Source organism: Sorex araneus, chromosome 5 (assembly GCF_027595985.1).
Source record: "Sorex araneus isolate mSorAra2 chromosome 5, mSorAra2.pri, whole genome shotgun sequence".
Classification (NCBI taxonomy): Eukaryota; Metazoa; Chordata; class Mammalia; order Eulipotyphla; family Soricidae; genus Sorex; species Sorex araneus.
In genome coordinates this window covers 610099-626870 of record NC_073306.1, presented here as the reverse complement: position 1 = coordinate 626870, position 16772 = coordinate 610099, and the positions used below count along the sequence as shown (strand labels likewise).

Sequence of the window (16772 nt, the reverse complement as noted above, 5' to 3'; positions counted from 1 at the left end):
CTGCCCTGCCGTCTGCAAGGGGCCCCGGGCTTACTCGTCGTCCGGGGTCAGCTGCACCGGCTCGCTGGTGAACTGGGTGTCGAAGTTGTCCAGCCCGTAGTCGTCGGTGATCTGGGGCTGAAACGGCGGCAGCGCCTGCTTCTTCTCCAGCTGTGGACACAGGGTCACTCTGGCCACGGGGCAGGGGCACGGCACCCAGCAAAGGGACCCGGACGCCGTGTTCCGTCTGCCCCCGAGACCCTCCCCAGGGCCTTCCTGCTTCTGCCCCCTGAGGTCCCATTAATGCCAGGTGAGACCCTGCTTTATGCCTGGACAAATGGGCGTGCCACGGCCTGTGCCCACCACCTGCACCCAGCACTGAGCTGGAGCCGCAGAAGGTACCCTGTGTCTCCCTGGGCCATGCTGCAGTGGGGTTGGACTAACTCCCTTCAGGGAAGGTCAGGGTTTCGCCCAAGGTCCTGTGGACAGTGGAAGGGCAGCCCCACGGCTTCCCTTCCTGCCGGACATGCTGGTGTTGTCCGATGACCAGGGGTGCCTCTTCCTGGCACCAGCTGCCCAAGAAGTACCCTCACCCTGAGCAGGTCCTCACCGCAAGCCTCATGCCTGACCCCTCTTCCCCACCACCAAGGCCCTGCAGTCAAGTATGGGGAGCGTGTTTGTGAGAGCATGTGTTTACAGGTTTGTGTGCAAGTTTGTATCTGCTGTGTGTGCGGGTATGTATCTGCCGTGTATGCATGTCTGTGTGGGTGTGTTTGCCATGTGTGCATGTCTGTGTGCAGGTATGTATCAGCCGTGTGTTTCTGTGTGCGGGTGTGTATCTGTCGTGTGCGTGTCCATGTGCAGGTGTGTATCTGGTGTGTGTGTGTGTCTGCAGGTATCTGCCATGTGTGCATGTCTGTGCACAGGTGTGTATCTGCTGTGTGTGTGCAGGTGTGTATCTGCATGCCTGTGTGTGGGTATGTATCTGTTGTGTGTGCATCTGTGGGTGTGTATGTTTTGTGTGCGTGTCTGTGTGCAGGTGTGTATCTGGTGTGTGTATGTGACTATGCGGGTGTGTATCTACTGTGCATGTCTGTGCGTGCATATGTATCTGCCATGTGTATGTATCTGTGCGGGTGTGTATTTGCTGTGTGCGTGTCTGCACGCATGTGTGTATTTGCCCTGTGTGCGTGTCTGTGCACGGGTGTGTATCTGCGGGTGTGTATCTGTTTTTTTTGTGTGTGTGCAGGTGTGTATCTGGCGTGTGAGTGTCTGCAGGTGTGTGTCTGCCATGTGTGCGTGTCTATGTGCAGGTGTGTATGTAGGTGTGTATCTGGCACGTGCGTGCCTGCAGGTGTGTGCGTGTCTGTGTGCGGATGTGTATCTGCTGTGTGTGCGTGTGTGTGTGTATGTATGTGCTGTGTGTGTGTCTGCACACCTGTGTATTTGCTGTGTGCTTGTGTGTGGGTATCTGCCATGTGTGCGTATTTGTGCGTGGGTGTGTGTCTGCTGTATGTGCGTGTCTGTGTGCGGGTATGTATCTGCCGTGTGTGTGTCTGTGCATGTGTGTATCTGCTGTGAGCACTGCATGTCAGCTTTACCAGGTCCCAGTCGATGCTGCGGAAGAAGGCGTGGGATTTGATGTCGGAGAAGCCTGTCTGTGACCGGCAGCCGAGCCTTTCTTTGGGGTCCTGGGGTCAGAGTGGAAGTGGAAGGTCAGCAACACAGGACACGACCACAGTGGCCACTCGGGCTTGCGGGCGTGTGGGACCCACCTTGTTGAGGAAGCCCTTCAGCACGTGCGAGGCCTTGACTGACAGGAAGCGGGGGATGCGGATGGGCTTCTCCAGGATGACTGTGGGGACAGGGCGGTGAGGGGCTGGCGGGGGCAGGGAGCACGGGGGTGGGGGCGGGCGGGGGCTCACCCTGGAAGAGGTAATCCTCGGTGTTCATGTCAGGGTTGTCTGTGATGATGTCGAAGGGGGACCGCCCTGCCATCATCTCGAACATCAGCACGCCCAGAGCCCACCAGTCCACACTGAAGCCTGCGGAGTGCCCGGGTCACGCGCACACACGCCCAGCCCAAACCCTGCGGCCCTGCCCCTCGCCCCGCGCTGGGCTCCTCTATGGAGTGTTTCCTGGGCAGAGGGCCTGGGGAGGGCACCAGGTCACAGATGCCCCTCCCTGCTGGTTCCTCTGCCCATGGCACCTGGAGCCCCTTGTCCCAGCACAGGGACTGCCACGGTTCCCATGGCCACATGGAGCCCTGCTGGACACACACGTGACCCTGCTCTGAGCACACGTGATCCTGTGCCTTCTCACACCCACAGGGGCTACAGGTTTGGGGCCACTCTTTTGGGGGACAGACCGTCGCCCTGCCTCTGCCTCTGGCTATGGCATCTCTGTGCAGTGGGCGGGGCCCGGGGCCAGCAGCAGCAGGGGCTGTGGTGCTGGTCTTGGCTGACTGGTCAGGGACGCGGCTCTGGGGAGGGGCCCACTGTCACACCACCTCACCGTACTCCTCTCCCCGCAGGATTTCAGGGGCGATGTAGTTCGGGGTCCCACAGAAGGTACTCGTTGTGTCCCCGGGCCCCAGGCCCTCCTGTGAGGACAGAGCGGTTACCGGGAGGCCGGAGCCGCGTGCCCGAGCCTGCTGGAGGGAGCCTTGCCTTGCACATGCCGTAGTCCGTCAGCTTGATGTGGCCGTCGGCGTCCAGGAGCACGTTGTCTAGCTTCAGGTCCCGGTAGATGATTCCTCTCTCATGTAGGAAGTTGAGGGCGACACAGATCTCGGCGGCGTAGAATCTGGGGGCAAGCAGGGGACACTGAGGTCAGCTGAGGACAGCACAGAGCCTTGGTGACCCAAGGCACACAGCAAGAGCAGCGACTGTTCCCCCAGTGCCTGTAAATAGGCCACTGTCCCCCGACGCACCTACACACATACACCTGTAAACACATGTGTGTTCCACATGCCTGCCTGCACACACATGCCTGTACCCGCATACCCCCACACCTGTATGCACCCCTGTACCTGTACGGGCACACACCTGTACTCAAATGAACACAGCTGTATGTGCCTGTACATGCCTACATACCAGTATGCACCCCTGCACCTGCTGATACACCTGGATGCATCCCTGTGTATGTGACTGCATACACCTGGACCATACATGCCTACACACCTGTGTGCAACCCTGCACCTGTACATGCCTACACACTTGTATGCAGCCCTACACCTGTATCTGCACACACCTGTTCGCACCCCTGCACCTGTACATGCCTACATACTTGTATGACCTCTGCACCTGTACATGCCTACACAACAGTACATGCCCTGCACATGCACATGCCTACATACCTGTACGCAGCCTGCACCTGTACCTGCACACACCTGCATTACCCTGCACCTGTTCCCTCACACAACTGCACGCAGCCTGCACTTTTGCCCCCACACACCAGCACGTACCCTGTACCTGTACCCGCATACAGCCTGCACCTGTACCTGCACATACCTGCACGCACCCTGCACCTCTACCCTCACACAGCTGCACGCAGCCTGCACTTGTACCTGCCTACACACTTGTATATACCTGTATGTGCCTGCATACACCTGCACGCACCCTGCACCTGTACATGTCTGCATACACCTGCTAGCTGAGGTGACTACTGCAACAGAGGGGAGGGGCTGGACCCGGGCACTCTAAGGGACAATGGGGATCCTGGGGTAATAGGGGTGGGATCCCAATAGCTCAGTCCTTCGGCTTGCACCCGGGCACTGACGGCCAAGACCCCACGGGCCATCGCGCCCCAGTTCACAGCAGCGCAGTCCCTGCAGTGCCAGGAAGACCCTCCCCTGTGTCCAGCAGAAGTCCCACCGCTGGGTCCATCTGCACTGGGTGTCAGCGCCACAAACTGGAGGTTCTGGCCCATGAGGACAGTCTAGGCCAGTCAGACCTGTGAGGACAGACCTGGATGAGATGCCACCCGGGGAGGCCCTGGCAGTCCCCTAGCCCCAACAGGCGGAAGTGGGGCGGGCAGTTTTGGGGACATGCTCTTTTCTGGGCAGAGAAAGGTTCTGCCAGTGGTGGGTGGTGGGGTTGGCACCCCAGGAGATGCATGGAATGGGGGCGCAACCTCTGGGTCTGCCTTTCCTCAGAGGTCACCTGGGTGATCACTGCCAGTCTGGAACTTCCTGGGAGAAAGTGAGGATGGGGTAGGGGTGGAGACAGAGGAGGCAAAACGATGCTTGGGACCCCCAACTCCACCGAGCACAGTGCAAGGCCGAGATGCAGTCTCCTGTGGGTCCACAGCGGGCTTCTGAGCCCGCCATCTGCTGGGGGTGCCAGCAGGAGCAGCCATGCAGAGACACCTCCCTCCTGTCCCACCCACACCCTCCCCTGTCCCCATGCCCCCTACCTGCCAGCCTGACCCTCCCCGTCCCCACAGCCCCACCTGCCAGCCAGACCCTCACCTGTCCCCACAGCCCCACCCGTCTCCCAGACCCTCACCTGTCCCCATAGCCCCACCTGCCAGCCAGACCCTCACCTGTCCCCACAGCCCCACCCGTCTCCCAGACCCTCATCTGTCCCCACAGCCCCACCTGTCAGCCAGACCCTCACCTGTCCCCACAGCCCCACCTGTCTCCCAGACCCTCACCTGTCCCCACAGCCCCACCCATCGCCCAGACCCTCACCTGTCCCCACAGCCCCACCCGTCTCCCAGACCCTCACCTGTCCCCACAGCCCCACCTGCCAGCCAGACCCTCACCTGTCCCCACAGCCCCACCCGTCTCCCAGACCCTCACCTGTCCCCACAGCCCCACCTGTCAGCCAGACCCTCACCTGTCCCCACAGCCCCACCTGTCTCCCAGACCCTCACCTGTCCCCACAGCCCCACCCGTCACCCAGACCCTCACCTGTCCCCACAGCCCCACCTGTCTCCCAGACCCTCACCTATCCCCACGGCCCCACCCGTCGCCCAGACCCTCACCTGTCCCCACAGCCCCACCCGTCGCCCAGACCCTCACCTGCGTCCATGCTCCCCCCACCTGCCCACCCAAACCGTCACTTGCACCTACGGCTCCCCCACCTGCCCACCCAGACCTGACCTGTGCCAGCACCTACCTGGCGTGCTCCTCTGGGAGCTTCCTCTGTCTCTGCATGTGGAACATCAGGTCCCCCCCATTGACGTACTCGATGACCAGGAACAGCCTGAGGGGACAGATGGGGCACTGAGAGGGGCTCCTTCTGTTGCCCTCTTGTGCCAGGCTGGCTGAGTATCTGCCTACTGTCACCTCAGGGGTCAGGGTGGAGTCATTCCTGAGGACAGATCCTTAGGGTGAACAGGGAAAATGCCCCAAGGACAGGCAGTGTGAGGGTCAGGGCACAGCCCAGAGGGGTATCATCTGCCTGTGTGTGCAGGACAGTGCGTGTGGAGGAGTGTGAATGTGGAGAAGCGTATGCATGCAGGAGGCTGCATGCATGCAGAAGGGGGTGTGTGTGTGTAGGAGAGTGTGGGTGCATGCAGAAGAGTGTTTGTGTCCGTGCAGGTGAGTGTGTGTGCAGGAATGTGACTACAGGAGCACGTGCATGCAGGAGACAGCATGTGTGCAGAAGGGTGTGTACGCAGGAGAGTGTGTGTATGCAGGAGATTGCATGTGTGCAGGAAATTATAATTGTATGTGTGTAGGAGCCTGTGTGTGTGCAGGTGTGTGTGTGTGTGTGCTGGAATGTGTGTGCACAGGAGAGTGTGTACAGGAGTGTGTGCACACAGGAGTATGTGTTTGTGCAGGAGATTGCATGTGTGCAGGAGAATGTATGCATGCAGGAGACTATGTGTGCAGGAGAATATGGGTGCAGGAGTGTGTGTGCAGAAGAGTGTGTATACAGGAGTGTGTGTGCAGTGTGTGTGTACAGGAGAGTGTGTGTGTGCAGGAATGTATGTGTACAGGAGAGTGTGTGTGCAGCAATGTATATGTACAGGAGAGTGTGTGCAGGAGTATGTGTACAGGAGAGTGTGCAGGAGTGTGTGTGTACAGGAGTGTGTGTGTACAGGAGAGTGTGTGTGCAGGAGTGTGTGTGTACAGGAGAGTGTGTGTGCAGGAGAGTGTGTATATAGGAGCATGTGTACACAGAAAAATGTATGGGCACAGGTAAGAGTGTATTCCTGGCTCTGTGTGAGCGTGAGTGTGTGCTGCGGGCCCAGGGCCCAGGAAGGGTGGGTAGGGGGAGGGGAGCATGTCGGCCAGATGAGCTGGGCTGGGGGCTTCCCACAGGGGGTGGGCAGTGTTGGTGCCCCAGCACCCAGTAGAAGAGGCAGTGGAGGGCTGTGAGGCTGAGTGCAGGCTCCACACACAGGAGGCCTGGTCCGACCCAGCACACAGTCCCCACGCTGCAGGAGTGAGCCAGAGGCATGGCCCTTGAACCAGAAAGACCCAGAGGCAAGGGTGAGGCACAGGGTCCCCTGCGCTGCCCTCACAAGCTCTTTCTCACGTTTGACAAGATTTCCCATTCAGGGTGAACCCACTGGAGTTTTAGGAACACGGGCTGGGAGTGCAGCGGCTGGGCTCTCTGCCTGGCTGTGGGCAGCGAGGGTCAGTGCAGCAGGAGGGAGGGAGGCGTGGATCAGCCAGACCCCTCTTGGTTTTGTTTCTGTGCCACACCCAGCGGTGCTCGAGGGACCATGTGGGGTATCGGGATGAGCCAGTCAGCTGCAGGACAAGGGCGCTCACCGCTGTGCCATCACTCTGGCTCAGGCCCGAAATGCTACTTGGAAAGCCACAGCCAACTCCATCCTAGGACAGCAGAGAGCTGGGTGGGCCCAGGAGCTGTGCAGTGTGAGGTGTGTCATGTGCATGGAGTAGGAACCATGTGGCGTGGTGTGAGCTGCAAGGTGTAAGTATGAGGTATGAGCCACACGGTGTGGGCTGTGTGTGTGAGCTGTGAGCCATGTGGTGTGAATGTAAGCTGGGAACTGTAAGGTGTGTGAGGTATGGGCCATGTGGTGTGAGCCTTGTGCTGTGTGGCTCCCCCTTGGGGGACTCTTCTGCCACGGGACAGTGCTTTCTCCCACACCCAGGGCCTCTCTGGGGCAGCCTGAATGCTTGTGCCCGAGGAGTGACTCTGGCAGATGTGACCTCTGGCCCTGCCCCCAGTCTTGAGGTAATGCGGTCGGGGAGAAGCTATGCAGGGGGGAGTCAGCCAGGAGACCGGCAGTGCAGAGGGCACAGGGCGCTGCTGGCCTGGGCATCTCTAACTTGGCGGGGGTCAGAGTAACAATCGCCCAGAAGTGCCGCTCCTGGGAGCAGAGGCCGGGGCAGCCCCTGGGGAGGGTCCTGCTGACCCACTGTGCAGGAGAGCAGGGGACAGGTCAGGGACAGGCTGACCTGAGGAACAGCACAGGGCCCGGGCGGCCGGGTTGGGGTGTCTGAGATGCCCACTCGCCTGAGCCACCTGCGTGACTGGGTCCCGCACTCAGCTCAGACACCGGGCAGAAAAGCCACATCTGAAATAACCTGGGGGTGTCCGAGTTGCCAGGGTCCAGTCTAGGCGTGGGGAGAGCATGGGGGAGGGCGTGTGCCCTGCATCCCACAGGGGCCCCGTGCCGCACCAGGAGACGTGTCAGGCCTGAGCATGGCCCCTCCTGAGCCAGGAACGGGGGTCACTGCAGAGACGCCGCGGCTCAGCACACGAGGCCCTGAGGCTCTTACCGGCTCGTCGTCTGGAAGCAGGAGTGCAGGCCGACCAGGAAGGGGTTGCTGGACGCCTGCTCGAACACGTGCTTCTCCGTCTGCACCCAGTCTATGTCCTGTGGCAGAGACACCTGTCAGCCCCCGTTCTGCCGGCCTCAGGCACCACACCCTGATCGGCACTGAAAGCACTGGCCCTGCCCCCTCCCATCCACATCACCTGTCCACACTGACCCTCGTCCCCGCCAGCCCCCTCCCCACCCCGTCCACACCACCACCGGCCCCCAGCTGGGATGAGAGGAATGCGTGGAGGGCAGCACAGGGCCCAGCCCCCACTCGGGGCGGTGCCCCTCCAACCCTGCTGCGGGGGTTCCTCATTCTGAGGGGTCCTGGCTCCCAGGCGTTTTCACATGGGCCAGGCAGAGAGGAGGCAGCGCCCTCTGGTGGACGAAGGCCATGTATGGGGCCCCGCCTCCCTCCAGTAGGCCCCACTGCTCACAGGTCACTGGAGCTGGAGGTCGGCTCTGCCCCCTGCACCTGTCCCCTGGTGCCTGCCTCCCTCCCCCTGCGCCTGTTCCCAGGGTGCCCACCTCCCTCCTAGTGTGTTGTCCTGTGCCTTTTTTTTTTCCTTTTTGGGTCACACCTGGCGATGCTCAGGGATTACTCCTGGCTCTGCACTCAGGAATTACTCCTGGCGGTGCTCAGGGGACCATATGGGATGCTGGGAATCAAACCCGGGTAGGCCACATGTAAGGCGAACGCCCTACCTGCTGTGCTATCGCTCCAGCCCCATCCTGAGTCTTGCCTGTGCCTTTCTCTGAAGTGACACTGACCCTGGCCCCAGACCCCTGAGGCCCCAGGCTGCACCCGACTGAGCTCTGTGTCTCCAGCCCCACTAGGTCTGCCTAGTCTCGGTGTCAGGCTCAGTGTGTGCCCTGAGCTGGGGGGACAGTTGGCAGGGCCTGGCTTGTGGCCACTGGGCATCAGTGTCATCCCCATCTGCCCATCCCCCTCCTCCCGGAGGCCACCTGCTGGACTCTCCTGGGCATCTGGGGGTCTGTCAGGGTCCCTCAGGCGCCCCTGCTCCTTCGTGCTAGACTCCCACCCCGAGGGCAGACCCGTGCCCACTAGCACAGACGACAGAGCAGCGTGCGGGTGGCTGGCCCTGCGTCTTGTGCCAGACTCTGGTGGGATCAGCCAGCGGTTCTGTGGATGGACCGGGCTGGCTGTGGGCAGGGCTGGTGGGGGAGGCAGCGCCATGAGGGGGTGTCAGGGAAACACCCTGGCCACATGGGGCAGAGCACTGGCAGTCGGGCAACATGGCGAAGTGGTGCCCAGTGTGAGAGGCTACGTGCATGAGGTCTGCGGGCACGAAGCCGCAGAGCCGTGGGGGGGTTGTGGCGTGGCCAGGGAGTCCCTCTTGGGGGCTCACCGTCCCCAGCACCCGTGAAAGCAAAGCAGAGCCGTGAGTGGGGAATGGCGGAGCAGGACACGGGCCCATGGGCCCATGGGCTGCTCCCGCCCACCCCCACCCCGTGGGGCAGAGCATCAAGGCACTCGCTCACTGCCCACACCCCTCAGGCACACATGGCCCAGCACACGAACACGAACCCTCCTCACACGTGTCTGCATGAAGCAACCACCCTGCACATGCAGCCTCTATGGCACATACAACACAAGCGTGCACTCACACTGTACACTCACATACAACACATACGTGCACTCCTGCTCACACCCGTATACACCAGACATGCATGAATTCCCGCTCGCACACCCACCCATATCCATGTACTCACACTTGCATACCCGCCCACACATGCACACTCATACCTGCACACCCACCCAGCGGGCTCTCACTCGGCTCAGACCCCCCGCCCTGGCACACGTGGGCGCACCTCGTCGTCATGCACGAGCTCCTTCTTCACCACCTTCATGGCGTAGACCTGGTCGTTCTTCTTCAGCCGCACCAAGAGCACCTTGGCGTAGCTCCCGCGCCCGATGACCCGGATCAGGTCGAAGTCGTGCAGGCCGAGCCCCTGAGATATCTGGATGCCATCCATCCCGGCAATGACAGGCTTGAGGTCCTGCGGAGCAAACGGGGGGTGGGGTGGGCCTCACGGAGGCCCGTGGCCCAGCCCAGCTGCTTGTCCGGGACCCTCGAGCTGCAAGGGATGGGCCACACAGGTGAGCCTGGGGGCCAGCGCTTCTGGACACGGCCTGGGGCGGTGGCTGCGGCCCAGACCCAGGGGCGGCCCTGCACTGTTCTGTGAATACTCCTGGTCACCCTCCTGCATCTCCCAGCAGAGCGTCCTGTGGCCAGAGTGCCCCTGACCCCAGCTCACACCAGGCCCAGCCGATGGCCCTGCCGAGGGTCGCAGACCACAGAATGCTCTGTTCATGGAGCACTGGAGGCAGAAACGAGACCATCCTGGCCCCACTGCCCGCCAGACCTGGTGCAGTTGACACCAGCCCCAGGCCCAGGCCACAAGCACAACTAGTTCCTGCTGAGATTCTCCAGCGTCAGAGAGGAGCCAGGGGACTTCTCAGAGGGACACTAGATATGGCAGCGGGCCACTTTGCATACTCACCTCAGAATCATCTTTAATGTTGTCATGTTTCCGGCTCGAAGAGATATAAGCAACTAGTGAAGAGGAGGGAGAGAGGAGCTGGGGCAGGTGGTGCTGCGGGCAGAGCTGAGACAGACTGTCATCCGCACCCCTGGAGCCCAGAAAACACAACTTCCGGGCCCCATCCTGGGCCCTGAGCATGTGGGCACGGGGGTCTGTCAGCTACAAGGACTCATCTAGAGGGGACCGGGGAGAGGGTCAGAGCCTTCCACTTTCTAACCTTAGAGAACACAGGTGGGCAGAGATGGACAGGTGGGAGGGTGGCTGCTGGGCAGAAGTTGATGAATAAGTGGGTGAATGGGTGGGTGGGTAGGTGGGCGGATGGGTAGGTGGGTGGATGTATGGGTAGGCGAGTGGTTGGGTGGGTGGATGGGTAGATAGATAGGAGGATAGATGGATGGATGGATGGGTGGATAGATGGGTGAATGGGTGGGTGGGTAGGTGGGTGGATGGATGGATGGATGGATGGGTGGGTCGGAGGATCGATGGGTGGATTAATGGATGGATGGGAGGATGGATGGATGGGTGGGTGGGTGGGAGGATGGATGGATGGGTGGGAGGATGATGGGTGAATGGATAGGTGGGCGAGAAGATGGATGGATGGGTGAATGGATGGGTGGGTGGGAGGATGGATGGATGGGTAGGTGGGAGAATGGATGGGTGGATAGATGGATGGATGGGAGGATGGATGGATAGATGGGTGGGTGGGAGGATGGATGGATGGATGGAAGGATGGATGGATAGATGGGTGGGTGGGAGGATGGATGAATGGGCGGGTGGGAGGATGGATGGGCGGGTGGGAGGATAGATGAATGGGTGGGAGGATGGATGGATGGTAAGTGGGAGGATGGATGAGTGAATGGATGGGTGGGTGGGAGGATGGATGGGTGGATAGATGGGTGGGTGGGAGGATGGATGGATGGTAGGTGGGAGAATGGATGGGTGAATGGATGGGTAGGTGGGAGGATGGATGGGTGAATGGATGGGTAGGTGGGAGGATGGATGGGTGAATGGATGGGTGGGTGGGAGAATGGATGGGTGGATAGATGGGTGGGTGGGAGGATGGATGGATGGATGGATGGGTGGATAGATGGGTGGGTGGGAGGATGGATGGATGGATGGAAGGATGGATGGATAGATGGGTGGGTGGGAGGATGGATGAATGGGCGGGTGGGAGGATGGATGGGTGGGTGGGAGGATAGATGAATGGGTGGGAGGATGGATGGATGGTAAGTGGGAGGATGGATGAGTGAATGGATGGGTGGGTGGGAGGATGGATGGATGGTAGGTGGGAGGATGGATGGGTGAATGGATGGGTAGGTGGGAGGATGGATGGGTGAATGGATGGGTGGGTGGGAGAATGGATGGGTGGATAGATGGGTGGGTGGGAGGATGGATGGATGGATGGATGGGTGGATAGATGGGTGGGTGGGAGGATGGATGGGTGGATAGATGGGTGGGTGGGAGGATGGATGGATGGATGGGAGGATGGATGGGTGAATGGATGGGTGGGTGGGAGGACGGATGATGGATGGGTGGATAGATGGGTGGGTGGGAGGATGGATGGATGGATGGGAGGATGAACGGGTGAATGGATGGGTGGGCTGCCACTGCCAACTCCATAGGGTGCAGACTGGCTGCAGGGGCAGGTCTGGGGGCCCAGCTGGAGCAGTCCTAGCACAGAGTCCTTCTAAAATCTCTAGGTGGGAGGAGAGAAACTCTCCAGTGCACTCTGGGAGACTCGGTGCCCACCCGGGCCTGGCAGATGGGGGCTGGGCGAGTCGCCTACTTCCACCGGTGTCCTCAGAGGGCACGTCGCCACCACCGTCATCCGCTGCAGGTTCCTGGGCAGGCATGACAGAATCCTGAGGAGACAGGAAGTGCTGCAGTGACCAGAACAGGGCCCGAGGGAGAGGCCACAGGGCCCACCCGCAACAGTCAGCTCTCTCTCCTGTCCCTCATACTCACACTTCAAGCACTGTCCCAGCCCCCGGGTCCGAGGTGACATCCCAGTAGAGGCCCTTAGCTTGTGTGTGGCCTGGGGGCGTGGAAGCTGGGCTTGGCATGGCGGTGCCCTGACCCCTGACAGACTGGGGACAGACCCAAAGTGGCCCTGAGCACTGCAGGCTCAGAGAGAGGCATGGCCCAACCGGGCCTGGGGGCCGCCACGGGCATTGCTCAACCCCTCCCCTCCCCCCTCACGCATGTCCCCCTGCAGGGCGGCCTGATGAGGCCGTGCCCACTCACCATATGCCCCCCGCAGGGCGGCTGGACGAGGCCGTGGCAGCGCTTATGCACCAGTAGCTGGCAGTGGAGGCACCTGTAAGCCTGCCTGGCGAGGCCCCATATCCTCTCGCTGCACTGTCCGCAGGACGCTCCCTACGGGGATGGGACACAGGGGCCACTGTCAGGCCAGGCCCCGAACCTGAGGTAGAGCACTCTGGTCAAGCTGCTGGGGTTCCGCCAGGTCCTGCTGGGGGCCCAAGCTGGCCCCCACTGCCCCCCGCTGGGTACAGGGAAGCCTCCTGGCAGTGAGGCAGCAGTGCATCCCCACTGTCAGGGCTCCGGGCTGCTCGGGGACAGGGTGTATTTTGGTCTTTTGGGCCACATCCAACAGTGTTCAGGGGTTCCTCTTGGTGTGCTTGGGGGGGGTCCCTGGTCAGCTGTGTGCAAGCAAGTGCCTGCCCCGCTGCGCTGCTCTCAGCCCCTGGGGCAGGATTACTGATTCTACTCTGCGGTTCTGGGGCCCCCAGTCTCATGCGTGCGGGGCTATACTGTACTTTGAAGCCATATCTCTGACCTGGATGTCTTAGATTTGGGGGGTTGTGGCTGCACCCAGGGGTGCGCAGGAATGACTGGGACTGGGGTCAGCTGCAAGGGCAGCATCTTAACCCCGTGTTCCGCTTTGGAGGGACGAGTGGCTGGCACACTGCAGGGGAGGGAGCCACAGGTCCGGGGCTGCGTCTGCAGAGCAGGAGCCCAAGGGCTGCTCGTGGAGGCCAGCGGGGAGCGTGCGGACGTCCCCGGCGTGCCCAGGGACGGGCACATACACAGGCCCAGCCCTGGGTCCACTGCTGGCCACCAGCCTGTCTGCAGGAGCCCTGCTCACCCCGTGGGCAGTGAGGAGTGCTGGTTTCCCGGGGCCCCGCGCCCGTGCTCACCCGGTTAAAGCGCTTGGCCTGGAAGAGGTGCCCGTTGGTGCAGTGCAGCTTCCGCCATCTCCGGGCCCCGCGGCGGTAGATGGACTCTGCAGAGGGGGACGCGGTGAGCAGGCCCGGAAAGATGGCCAGATGAGCCGCGCCGTGTGCTCAGGCGGGTGCTCGTGTGTCACACTATGCTGTGCTGTGTTCTTACATCACGTGTCCCAGTCACGTGTTGTGTCACTGTTGTGTGCTTGTGCGGCATCATGTCCTGCGTGCTTCTGTGTGCTATCACATTCTGTGACCTGTGTCCCATGTGCTGCTGTGTCATGTGTCCCATGCGCTTGCGTGTTGTGTGTGCTGTGTATTGCCATGTCCTGTTCTCACACACCCTTGTGTCATGACGGGCACAGGTGCCAGGGGTCGGCCTTGAGGATATGACCCCGTCTGGCTGTTCCCCGTGTGGAAAGGGGCCCCTAGATGCCTGAGCGCTGCAAGGACAGTGGCTGGACTCGTGCCCAGACCCACCCAAGCCCTGGACGCCCATCACCCGCTCGGCTGCCTGCCGCAGCCTGTGTCATAGGGGCACCAGGAAAGGGTCAGGGCCTGGCAGCGTCCAGGAGGGTGCTTCAGCCTGTGCCCGGCAACGCCCAAGTACACCGGACCCTATGCATGCCTTATGTGATGACACATGGACTGCACCTCATACCATACATGTCCTACACAAGACTCACATGTCCCACGTGGCCCTGCACATGTTCCACAAGTCCCTCATGTGTGACCTACACACAAGCCAGACAAGCCTCACATTCAACACACGACCTACACACGAGCCTGACACAGCCCTCGTGTCACATGTGACCCTGCACGTGGCCCATGGGCACTACCAGCACATGACGCCCCCCCCTGCATGCACACGTGACCAGGGTGGCTGCACGGGCTGGAGCACGGGGCGTGTGGGCTCCTGACTCCAGCTCAGCTCGCACCTCGGAGGAGGCGCCCTCCCGGATTCTATAATTAGGCGGCGGACGCTAACAACCTGTTTCCAGGGCAACCAGCATCTGTGTACTGCCAAGCACAGAAGGCGCTCAGGAGCTCACAGCAGCTGCCACGAGCACATGCCCCGCCCTCCACGTGTGGGCGGGGGGCCCAGGAGGTCAGGGGCTGCCTTGTCTGATGCCCCACAGCCCGTATAGCCCCCCACCCTACAGCGCAGGGATGAGACGGGGAGCAGCGGGCGGGGGCAAACAGCAGGTGCGTCCCTGGGCCTGAGAGTAGGACCATGGCCAGCTCCTCCCTGGTCACCCCCACGGGGCCTTGGTTACTGGCTTTACTCTGGTTGGAATGTGCCCGGGAGGGGTGAGCGGGTGGGGGTGGTCCTGAGACAGTGTGGCTCGGCCCTGGGCAGCACGGGGAGGGTGGCAGAGCAGTGGGGGGTGGTCCCACAGCCCCCTCCCCGCATAAAGCCCAGCAATGCCAGGCTGGAACCCAAAAGCAGGCGAGGGCATGGTCGCCACCGGGCAACCAGCTGGCCCTGTGCCCAGCTGCACCTGCCACCTTTGGCTCCTGCAGTGGCCACGTGTCACCTTGTGCCAGGGCCTTCCCGGGAGATGCTTGTGGGTCAGGGTCCCCGGCCCCCACTGGGAGGCCTGGCAGGCCAAACACAGGAGCCCCGTCCCTGTAGTGCTTCCAGGTCGGGAGAGAACGACAGACGGATAGAGGTGTCAGTCACTGGGGCCTGCATGGAGGTGGTGGCTTTGTTCTAGGTGGGGCTGAACCCCAGAATCTGGCAGCAGCAAGGAAGCTTGACAATGGCCATCGGCCTTCACTGCCGAGACGAGGCCGTGCTGGTTCTGCCTGCGCCCCGTGGACGCTGCCCCATCACCCTCTCTCCGGTGTCCCTATCTCTGTGGCCCTGGTACCTGTCCTGAAGTGGCCCCAGGCTCCGGTGTCAGACCACAGACGCTGGGGGAGCCAAGGGGTGCCTGAGGGCGACCCCCACCCTGGCCAGCAGCCAGGTCTGTCCGTTCTGCCTCTGACGCTTCTGGAGACTCCCCCAGGCCGACCGTCCGGCCCCTCTGGTGTCCCTGCCAGTCCCAGGCTGGGTGGCCGACATCCCCCAAGCCCCAGTAACCTCACAGCCCGCGGTGCCCCGCCCTGGCCCCAAGGGAGCCACAGGAGACTGCGGACTGCACGCCCTGCCCCACGCCCTCCCCGGGTCAGCAGGCCTGAAGCCGGCCCAGAGGGGGACTGGCACTTCCTTAGCCCGCCCAGAAGCGTGATTGGTGCGTCATTAGCCCGCCCCCCTCGGCTAAGCCCCGCCCAGAGGGCGGGACAGGCGCTTCCTCAGCCCACCCGCCACTAAGCCCCACCCAGAAGGGTGATTGGTGCATTAGCCCTCTCAGTGCTATGCCCCGCCTGGAGGGCGTGACTGGCGCCTCATTAGCCCGTCCTTACTGAAGCCTTCTGAGAAGTGACCAGTTTCACGGTGTAGATTGCAAGTACAGAAAGTACCCCCCACTCAGGTCCGGCCAGGTACACCGGTGGGAAGCGGCTACTCTGCATGGTGGAGTGCAAGGGAGACAGGGCAGAAGGCCAGCAGGCTCAACACAGCACCTTGGGCACTGGGCTGCGGGTTGGTCCCTGCCCGGGGGACGTGTGGGTAACCCAGACATTCCACATACGAGATGTCCCATCTCTAACGCACACCTGCAGCTCTGCTCCCCGCTCCCGTGGGCCTGCCGGGCAGCTGGTGTGGCTCTCCTACGGATCTACTCCACACAGACTAGGGTTCCCACGTAAACTTCGGTGGCAACCCCAGTGTCTCACACGTGGCAAGGTTGATGCTCGACCACTGAGCAACAGGAACATGGCCATGTGCCCATCCCGCTCTCTCCTGATCCACCTTGGGCCAGCTGCAGGACCCATGCTGGTCTGCAGCTTAAGGTGGTGAGATCCAACCTGGTCTAGAACGTGTTATCAGCCCACACCCACGGGCATTGACTGCGGGTCAGCTACAGGCCCGTCCCACCCCTCAGTGTCTCCCAGGGGTCTTTGGGTCTGCGTGATCTCTGGTCACTGCATCCGCCATCACCTGCCCCATGCCAGGGGACACAGTGTCAGGAGGCAGATGGACGTGCTTGTGTGATGGGCAGGGCTGCCAATGGGGACAATGCCTGGACTATGTCACCTCTTTTCCCAGACCCGCCTGACCCCTCACCCCCAAGTAACAAGACCACAGGTGTGAGAGTACAGAGCGGAAGGAAGTGCATACAAAAACACACACACACCTGCACAGACACACCCGCCAGCGCCTGCTCATGCTGCACACCCACACAC

The 16772-nt window shown here is 61.7% G+C and overlaps 1 protein-coding gene across 1 annotated transcript in view; it reads right to left on the bottom strand.

The window, feature by feature from the left end:
- LOC101557147 (protein kinase C zeta type) overlaps positions 1–16772 on the bottom strand; it is a 30228-nt gene that overhangs the window by 469 nt on the left and 12987 nt on the right. Inside the window, exons 3-15 of the mRNA XM_055138224.1 lie at positions 13455–13540; positions 12541–12672; positions 12083–12158; positions 10255–10307; positions 9562–9750; positions 7688–7785; positions 5103–5189; positions 2649–2784; positions 2494–2581; positions 1905–2024; positions 1755–1834; positions 1581–1670; positions 35–150 (exon numbers count right to left, since the gene is read on the bottom strand). Of these exons, the coding sequence (XP_054994199.1) occupies positions 35–150; positions 1581–1670; positions 1755–1834; positions 1905–2024; positions 2494–2581; positions 2649–2784; positions 5103–5189; positions 7688–7785; positions 9562–9750; positions 10255–10307; positions 12083–12158; positions 12541–12672; positions 13455–13540 (1351 nt within the window). The remainder of the gene's footprint in view (positions 1–34; positions 151–1580; positions 1671–1754; positions 1835–1904; positions 2025–2493; positions 2582–2648; positions 2785–5102; positions 5190–7687; positions 7786–9561; positions 9751–10254; positions 10308–12082; positions 12159–12540; positions 12673–13454; positions 13541–16772) is intronic.